Source organism: Eubalaena glacialis, chromosome 5, assembly GCF_028564815.1.
Source record: "Eubalaena glacialis isolate mEubGla1 chromosome 5, mEubGla1.1.hap2.+ XY, whole genome shotgun sequence".
Taxonomy (NCBI): domain Eukaryota; kingdom Metazoa; phylum Chordata; class Mammalia; order Artiodactyla; family Balaenidae; genus Eubalaena; species Eubalaena glacialis.
The window spans coordinates 65493486-65503502 of record NC_083720.1 but is presented as its reverse complement, the minus strand read 5'-3'; the positions used below and the strand labels follow the sequence as shown (position 1 = coordinate 65503502).

At 39.9% G+C, this 10017-nt stretch overlaps 1 protein-coding gene across 1 annotated transcript; it reads left to right on the top strand.

Annotated features, from left to right (window-relative positions):
• Positions 1-7349: 7349 nt before the first annotated feature.
• TLR1 (toll like receptor 1) lies at positions 7350-9740 on the top strand. The gene has a single exon (XM_061191319.1). The coding sequence runs from the start codon at positions 7350-7352 to the stop codon at positions 9738-9740; it is 2391 nt and encodes a 796-aa protein (XP_061047302.1).
• The last annotated feature ends 277 nt before the right edge of the window (positions 9741-10017 follow it).

Below are 10017 nucleotides of genomic sequence, written 5' to 3'. Positions count from 1 at the left end.
CTGCTCTTCATCCTGTCCTCTCCGTTTATCCCTTCGCAGTGATGATGCTGAGGACAATGGGTTATAGGTAAATTACTCCTGGAGGCCGTGCTGCCGAATGACTCCTCTGTTTTTTATGGGCAGGTTCATTTGAGTTTTTTCTCTGGGCTGTTTCCACAAGCTATTTATTTTATTTTTTTTTCTGTTTTCTCAGACCACTGAAACTATCCTGGGGTGCTACTAGTCAGGGGGAATTGCAGGTTTTGAAAATGTTTCCCAGGCTACCCCCAACTGGATCCAAAGAGTTGTGACTGCATCTTTACAACAGAAAGCGAAAGTTCACAAAACCACATAGGAAACAAAGCAGAAAATCTCTTGACCTGGTTCTGATCCTTTCGGCCTGTGGTTAATAGCTAGTTGCCCTGGTGCAAAGAAAACTCTCAATAAATATTTGTGGGACTGAACTTAATGGGCCAGATTGTATGAGTATTAGCTATTAAGACAAGTCAAAGTCCTGACAGGACGCCCCCAAAGTCTTCAAACAAAGGCGATTCACATGTATTGATGCATTGGATCATAAAAGGTGAGGCTAAACCTATCATAATCATGAAAATAGACATAAACACACCTGGAGATACTTTTATACTTCCTGATTACAGCACCCTATTACTAATCAACTTTGCAAATAATAATTTTATTTGACAATAAAATAGTTTTGAGTTTCTACTACAGATGAGATTCAGTGCTGGTCATTAGGACTTTGACAAAAAATATTGATTTTTCACTGATCTAGCAAGTTAAATATATACAATTTGTAGCTTCTGTAAGTGCCTAAAAATCAGTTCCTCTTGTATGCAACACTTTGACTTCTTAATTATAGAGTTTTTTTTTTTTTTTTAGGTAAGAAGTGGATTTATTTAGAGAGAAACATACTCCACAGACAGAGTATGGGCCATCTCAGAAGGTCAGAAAGACACCAGGGTATGGGGTTGTCAGTTTTTATAGGGGTGGGTAATTTCATAGGCTAATGAGTGGGAGGAGTATTCCAGCTATTTTGGGAAGGGGCGGGGATTTCCAGGAATTGGGCCACCACCCAGTTTTTGATCCTTGTGGTCCGTCTTGGAACTGTCATGGTGCCTGTGGGTGTGTCACTTAGCTTGCTGATGTGTTACAGTGAGCATATACTGAGGCTCAAGGTCTAGTGGAAGTTGACTTGTCTGCCATCTTGGACCCATTTTGTTCTAATCAGTTTATGTCATGTCCTTGGGCTATGTCATTCTTTCAAAGGTTTGTGCCCTGCCCCCTTCCCTCCTGTTTCATACCCCCCTCAGAGATTTTACTCCCATAGTCTTATGGGAAGCAGAAGGGCAATGTTCTGTCTTCTGTAAGTGCTTCAAGGCTGAGTAGGGGCGTTGACCTTGCCTGTCAGAGTAAAAATCTCTGGATGCCTGATCTAGGGGCCCCAGGGGCAGGACAGCTCCTTGTTTTAAGTCAGTATGGGCTGGAATCCTCGCACAGCCGTCATCTTGGTGTGGAACCGTTGTAACTGCTTCCGTAGCCTTTCTGTAAATCTCCTTGATGATGAAGCACTTTTTGTAATAGCATCAGAGTACAAAAATATCTATAAATGACAAAAGACTTAAAAGGCATGGTTAAACATCTGATTACAGTGTAATCGATAAAGAAACTTGATTACAATAACCAGAATTGCGAATGATTACATTTAACTTAACATACCAAATAATCCTAGTTAAATATTTCTCTTTAAGATACCTCAGGGGCCCTCTAAAGTTAGCTAGAAATCAAAAGAAAATTAAAATTTGACATTTGGGAAGTTTGTCAAAAAGTTTTAAAACACGTGGTAAAGTAAGATCATAGGTCACTGTGAGACAATACATATTCCTTAACTAAAGTTACAAAAGATCTCAAAAACAAATACAGATCACTTAAAGGCAAAGACACTCATACTATCTGTTATTAAAAGCAGCATTTCAAGAAAACTCTGGAGGGAGAAACCAAATCCAGACTTGTCCCAGCCCACTCCCAACAAAATCCATTTACCCAACTAAATGTAATCCAATCCTAGAAAATCCTGATCATGTATAACTCTTTTCAGAATTTTTCATTCTTCACACCTTTTTTACTAAAAACACTTTTCTTAAAAGTTTTTTTCACGTTGAGTTACTTGTCTTGTTGACAAATTTGTAACAGATAGAATAAGATCTTATTTGACCTCTAATAAACCTAGGTACAGGACTTCCCTGGTGCAGTGGTTAAGAATCCGCCTGCCAATGCAGGGGACATGGGTTCGAGCCCTGGTCCGGGAAAACTCCACATGCCACGGAGCAACTAAGCCCGTGCACCACAACTACTGAGCCTGCGCTCTAGAGCCCATGAGCCAAAACTACTGAGCCCACATGCCACAACTACTGAAGCCCATGCACCTAGAGCCCGTGCTCCGGAACAAGAGAAGCCACCGCAGTGAGAAGCCCACACACCGCAAGGAAGAGTAGCCTCCGCTCACCGCAACTAGAGAAAGCCGGTGTGCAGCAACGAAGACCCAATGCAGCCATAAATAAATAAATAAATAAATAAATGTATGGGGAAAAAAGCTTAAAAAAAAAACACCTAGTTACAACAGAAGTATTATACTTAACATTGATGACTCTTACATGTCTATATTAATCAAACCAACAAGCTTAAGCCACCTTCAGTACCAGATATCAGTTTAGTAGTGAACATTATCCAGATAACATGAACCTGAAATTCATTCTGGCCAGATTATTTTCTATTTCTGAGTATTTATATAAGCACTTAATTTTTTTTTAAGCCTATTAAGTAGAGCTCTTTTACAAATTCATTTTTCGCAATATCATACACCTACAACACACATATAGATACATATGAACACACAAACAAACACAGAGGCCTTATAGTACCCATTTCAAAATTTCAGCCCTCAGTCAGGTATAACATAAAAGCCATCAGTTACAAGGGGCTGGATTCAAACTGGGCTTGTAGCAGATGGAACAAACCCTTTTTACTAGTGTTTACAGAAAAGGCACTTAAGATTTCTATTTATCCTTGACAAGTCAAGTTCTAAATTACTTTACCCTCTTTTTAAAAATTTCCATTTAAAAAGATGTCAGAGATTAGGGTTCCTGAGAAGACCAGATAGGACATTTGCATCTCAAAGGTACAGGCAAGTTCCTCCTAGGATGACTTTGTTTCCCCTTTGTTTAATACTTTCAAGCCTCTTAAGATAAATAGGGAAGGCTTTGGGAGTGGCAAAAGGATTGGTGGGTTTTGGATTATTTTTGGAACCACACCTCTGGTCCTGTAAAGACTACATTTGTAAAACAAGGACAGTTTTGTTTTCCTTTTCAAAGAATTGGGTGGTTACCTCAGTGATACTGAAGGACTGACAGACCCATTCGCCTATGTTGGAAAGTTTTACTTTTCCTCATTTAGCTTAAGGGAGAAGGCCTCTTCCAAAATTCCTATCAGGGTCTGAATATCAGCTATGGTCAGTTTAGTCAGACCAGTGGCCTCCTATTTTGTTAATCTACTTACAAACATTTTTGAAGATCTTCCTTAGGTTTAAGAAATTTGTACCTTATATTTAGCCACTGTATAACCCTTTTTACTTAATAATCACTGGCTGGATATCTTTGGCCAAGCCTGGAACCTCGATATTGCACATTCCAGGGTCTACTAAGGCTTCTATTTTAGCTTCAGATTTTATCTGTTCCTTTTTGCTTTTTGTTAGAACCATTTGGTGATGAGGGTGGTTCCCTTGCCCCTCGAGAAAGAGTGGCCCCTAACTTAGTTAACAAATCTCTTCCCATTAAAGGGATGGGACAGTCAGGCATAAACGGAAAAGAATGTAAAAAGCTGGCCATTGATCTCCTCAGGTGTAATAGGATGGTTTCATAAACTGAGTGCTTCAAATAATGACTATAAATGAAAGGGCAAAATGGAGGTTGAGCAAATAGAAGCTATTTGAGTCAACTAATTAAGCTAGATAGAAAACTGAAGCCATGCTTTCATTAAATGCTTGAAGACAGGCAGTTTTGATACTGACCAGGGTTCTTGGCCTTCCCCAATGAATAGAAATTGACTAGAGGCCAGACAGGAAATTCAGGCAAGGCTTTATTGGGGCCCCTGCGGCAGCAGGCGGGAGCAAGAACAAGTAACAGTTTCCCTTGCTTGCTGGCCCGAGGTGGGGTGGGGTGAGCTGGTTCCTTATATGGGGGTGAGGTTAGGGGTGTGTCCAGGGGGTCGCTGGAGGGGTAGCTTGGTGGTTTGCCCGCCCCTTTGTGGTGCTGTGTGCAGGGGGCATGCGCAGTACCCTGCTTTTGCTGCCGACACCCTGTTTTTGCTCCAGGCTCTTTAGAAGCGGCAGCTGGGCTTTTTTGGTCTTTTTGTGTCTTTTGTCCAGAATTTGCCCCAACTGCACATGCACGCAGTTACTTTTAGTCCCTTATAGTTGTTTTGGTTTTTTTTGTTGCTTGAGGAGTCATTTGTCCAGATGCAAGCACTGCAGCACTGCCACAAAGGGTCCCAGGTCCCAGCCTGTCTCAGTTTCATAAATTTAAATTTGTTGTGATGGTTGCCGTTGTTAAGGAAACAAGGACAGCTTTCATCTTGCTTGTGATGGGTTCACTGTGTGCTAAGCCCTCACGTCTGTGTGTGGGATCCTGTCTCTGCCCCTTGTCTCTCCAGTCACACGCTGTGCACCATACCTGACGGTGCTGACCACTGCTTCCTTGAACTCTGGAGTTTGGCCAGAAAGTTAAAAGATCCCCAGATTTGGATTCAGGTTTAGGAATAAGTAGGGAAACCCACTCGAGCCATAAGCCCAAACCACTTTTACTTCAATATAGCTTATACAGGATGGTTCTGTTCTGAGATATTAGGCACTGGCCCAGGCAGTAATTGAGTAGTATTTTTATTGTCATTGAAATATTTCTCCTTGTATGAGTAGCTCTTTCAGGAAGCTAGAGAGGAAGACTTGGGACATGTCTGGGTCTTTCAGCCAAATACAATCAATGACATAAAAATACCACCCTTACTTTTATTTTTTAATTAATTTTATTTTATTTATTTTTGGCTGCGTTGGGTCTTCGTTGCTGCACGTGGGCTTTCTCTAGTTGTGGCGAGCGGGGGCTACTCTTCGTTGCGGTGCACGGGCTTCTCATTGTGGTGGCTTCTCTTGTTGCGGAGCACGGGCTCTAGGCACGCGGGCTTCAGTAGTTGTGGCACGAGGGCTCAGTAGTTGTGGTGCACGGGCTTAGTTGCTCCTTGGCATGTGGGATCTTCCCGGACAAGGGCTCGTACCTGTGTCCCCTACATTGGCAGGAGGATTCTTTTATTCCTGGAATTTTTGAATTTTATTTTATTTATTTTTTATACAGCAGGTTCTTATTAGTTATCTATTTTATACATATTAGTGTATATATGTCAATCCCAATCTCCCAATTCATCCCACCAGCACCACTCCTCCCCCCGCCACTTTTGGTTGCAATGGTGAATGGGATTGTTTCCTTAATTTCTCTTTTTGATCTTTCGTTGTTAGTATATAGGAATGCAAGAGATTTCTGTGCATTAATTTTGTGTCCTGCAACTTTCACCAAATTCATTGATTAGCTCTAGTAGTTTTCTGGTGGCATCTTTAGGATTCTCTATGTATAGTATCACGTCATCTGCAAACAGTGACAGTTTTACTTCTTCTTTTCCAGTTTGTATTCCTTTTATTTATTTTTCTTCTCTGATTGCTGTGGCTAGGACCTCCAAAACTATGTTGAATAAGAGTGGCGAGAGTGGACATCCTTGTCTTTTGAATAAGACCAAAGTTAGGCACCAAACTGTGTGTAGGTAACAAAAGGTAATGCAAAAAGAATCCTAATTCAACCACACAGGGACGGAACTCTCAAAAAAGCCATGGGGAGGTACATATCAAATGTAGAAAGTACACCAGCTGTGAAGCCTAGCTTGAGCTCTAAAGAATCTTGGGGAGGTTGGGGTCAGAGGACTCCCCTTGCATGTGCAAACCCATCTGTATTAGTTTCCTGTGGCTGTTGTAACCAGTTACCATAAATTTGGTGGCTTAAAACAACGGAAGCTTGTTCTCTCATAGATGTGGAGGCCAGAAGTCTAAATTCAGGGCGTCAGCAGGGCTGCATTCTCTCCAGAGCCTCTCCGGCTTCTAGTGGCTCTCTGGCTATTGGCATTCCTTGCCTTGTGGGTGTATCATTCCACTCTCTGCCTTCATATGGCCATCTTCATATCTTCATATGGCCTTCATCTCCATGTCTTTGTTGTCTCTGTCAAATATTCCTCTGCCTTTCTCTTTTTTATAATTAATTTTTTATGCTTAAAAAATTATAATTATTATTTTTAACTGAAATGTGGTTGATGTATTGCATAATGATTTGACATTTGAATACATTATGGAATGATCACCACGATATGTCTAGTAACCATCTGTCCCCATACAGAGTTATTGCAGTATTATTGACCATATTCCTTATGCTGTATGTTACATCCCCGTAACTTTATTATATAACTGGTGGTTTGTACCTCTTAATCCCCTTCACCTATTGCTCCCACCCTCCATCCCCCTCCCCACTGGCACACATTTATTCTCTGTATCTATGAATCTGTTTTCATTTTGTTCGTTTTGTTTTTTTAGATTCCACATATAAGTGAGATCATGTGGTTTTTGTCTTTCTCTGTCTGACTTATTCCACTTAGCATAATACCTTCTAGATCTATCCATGTTGTTGCAAATGGCAAGATTTCATTTTTTTTTTAGTGGCTGAGTAATATTCCGTTGTATACATATACCACATTTTTATCTTTTGTCTATTGATGAACACTTAGGTTGCTTCCTTATCTTGGCTATTGTAAATAATGCTCCCCCTTTCTCTTATAAGGATAATTGTCATTGGATTTAGAGACCACCTGGATAATCCAGGATGATCTTCTCAAGATTCTTAACTATCTCTACAAATACCCTTTTCTTAATTAGATAACATTCAGTTAGGAGATTAGGACACGGTTAGGCGGCAGACATATCTTTTTTGTGGGGAGGGTCACCATTCAACCCATTACATATCCATATTAAAAGTCATTTGATTAGAGATAGTATAATTGTTTATAAATATGTATATTTTCCTGGTTTCAGGTTGTGTGACTCCAAATAATGTAAACTTCATTTAATGAGTCTCTAGTAAAAAATGTTTAATGTCAGCCATGCCTAATTTAATACAGTCAATTAATGTTGATTTTTTTCCCCTAGGATCTGTATCTGTATCAAGATGCTCTGAAGAATAGCAGTTACCCTTAGGATTGTTTACTGTTACAAAATGACTAAAACGAATTCTAGTATCTTCCATTTTGCCATCATCTTCATACTAATACTTGAGATCAGAACCCAGTTATCTGATGAAAGTGAATTTTTAGTTGACAGATCAAAAACAGGTCTTACCCATGTTCCCAAAGACCTATCCCTGAACACAACAATCTTAGATATATCCCAAAACTACATTTCTGAACTTCGGACTTCTGACATCATATCACTATCAAAGCTGAAGATTTTGATAATTTCTCATAATAGAATCCAGTATCTTGACATGAGTGTTTTCAAATTTAACCAGGAACTGGAATACTTGGATTTGTCCCACAACAAGCTGGAGAAGATTTCTTGCCACCCTACTCTGAACCTCAAGCACTTAGACCTCTCATTTAATGCATTTGATGCTCTGCCCATATGCCAAGAGCTTGGCAACATGTCTCAACTAGAATTTCTGGGGTTGAGTGCCACACAGTTACAAAAATCCAGCATGCTGCCGATTGCTTATTTGCACATCAGTAAGGTTTTACTGGTCTTAGGAGACACTTACGGGGAAAAAGAAGACCCTGAGAGCCTTCGAGACCTTAACACCCAGAGTCTGCACATTGTTTTCCCCACAAGAAATGAATTCCATTTTATTTTGGATGTGTCAGTCAGCACCGCTGTAAGTCTGGAACTGTCTAATATCAAATGTGTGCTAGATAATAATGGGTGTTCTTCTTTCCAAAATGTTCTGTCAAAACTTCAAAAGAATTCAAGGTTATCAAATCTTACTTTAAACAACATTGAAACAACTTGGAATTCCTTCATTATGATCCTCCAGTTGGTTTGGCATACAAACATCAAGTATTTCTCAATTTCAAACGTGAAACTACAAGGTCGTGTTGACTTCAGAGATTTTGATTATTCTGGTACTTCACTGAAGGCCTTGTCTATACACCAAGTTGTCAATGATGTGTTCAGCCTTCCACAAGGTTATATCTATAAAATCCTTTCAAATATGAACATCCAGCATCTCACAGTGTCTGCTGCACACATGGTCCACATGGTCTGCCCATCCCAAATTAGCCCACTTCTGTATTTGAATTTTTCCAACAATCTCTTAACAGACATGGTTTTTAAAAACTGTGCAAACTTGGTTAATTTGAAGACACTCAGTTTACAAATGAATCAGTTAAAAGAACTTGCAATTATAGTTCATATGACCAAGGAGATGAAGTCTCTACAACAATTGGATGTTAGCCAGAATTCCCTAAAGTATGATGAAAGTGAAGGAAATTGCCCTTGGACCAGAAGTTTATTAAGTCTAAATATGTCTTCAAATATACTTACTGACTCTGTTTTCAGATGTTTACCTCCCAGGGTCAAGGTTCTTGATCTCCACAATAACAGAATAAGGAGCATCCCTATAGATGTCACCAGTCTAGAAACTTTGCAAGAACTCAATGTTGCTTCCAATTCTTTAGCCCACCTTCCTGGATGTGGTACCTTTAGCAGCCTTTCCATACTGATCATTGACTATAATTCAGTCTCCAACCCATCAGCTGATTTCTTCCAGAGCTGCCAGAAGATTAGGTCCCTAAAAGCAGGGAACAATCCATTCCAATGTACATGCGAGTTAAGAGACTTTATCCAAAGTGTAGGCCAAGTATCAAGTGAAGTGGTAGAGGGTTGGCCTGATTCTTATAAGTGTGATTATCCAGAAAGCTATAAGGGAACCCCACTAAAGGACTTCCATGTATCTCAATTGTCCTGCAACACAGCTCTGCTGATTGTCACCATTGGAGTCCCTGGGCTGGTGTTGGCTGTTACTGTGACTGTCCTCTGTATCTACTTGGATCTGCCCTGGTATCTCAGGATGGTGTGGCAGTGGACCCAGACCCGGCGCAGGGCTAGGAATGTACCCTTAGAAGAACTCCAAAGAACTGTCCAGTTCCATGCTTTTATTTCATATAGTGGGCATGATTCTGCCTGGGTGAAGAATGAATTAATACCAAACCTAGAAAAAGAAGATATAAGAATTTGTCTCCATGAGAGAAACTTTGTTCCTGGCAAGAGCATCGTGGAAAATATCATAAACTGCATTGAGAAAAGTTACAAGTCCATCTTTGTTTTGTCTCCCAACTTTGTCCAGAGTGAGTGGTGCCATTATGAACTCTATTTTGCCCATCACAATCTCTTCAATGAAGGATCTAATAACTTAATCCTGATCTTGCTGGATCCCATTCCACAGTATTCCATTCCTAGCAGCTATCACAAGCTCAAAGCTCTCATGGCACAGAGAACTTATTTGGAATGGCCCAAGGAGAAGAGCAAACATGGACTTTTTTGGGCTAATCTAAGAGCATCCATTAATATTAAACTGATGGACAAAGCAAAAGAAATAAGTCACACACAAATCTAAAAATATTCCTCTGCTGCATTCGGAAAAAATGTTGCTGCTTTTGGAAGCTCCAGCAATGACTTTGTTTTGCATCAATATGGATATAAACATGATTCTGAATTTAGGATGTAGATAAAAATGTGTATGTCCTTTCAGGCCCCAGTTCCCCATGTATATGTGGTAATAAATTTGATGAAATGTTATAATTTCTATTTAAACAGTTAATTTCTACCACATGAGGGATTCACCTATTTCTTTTTTTTTTTTGTATTTTTGAATTTTATTTTATTTATTTTTT

Coding starts and splice junctions, on each gene's coding strand:
- TLR1 (XM_061191319.1), top strand. CDS start 7,350: ATGACTAAAACGAATTCTAGTATCTTCCATTTTGCCATCATCTTCATA.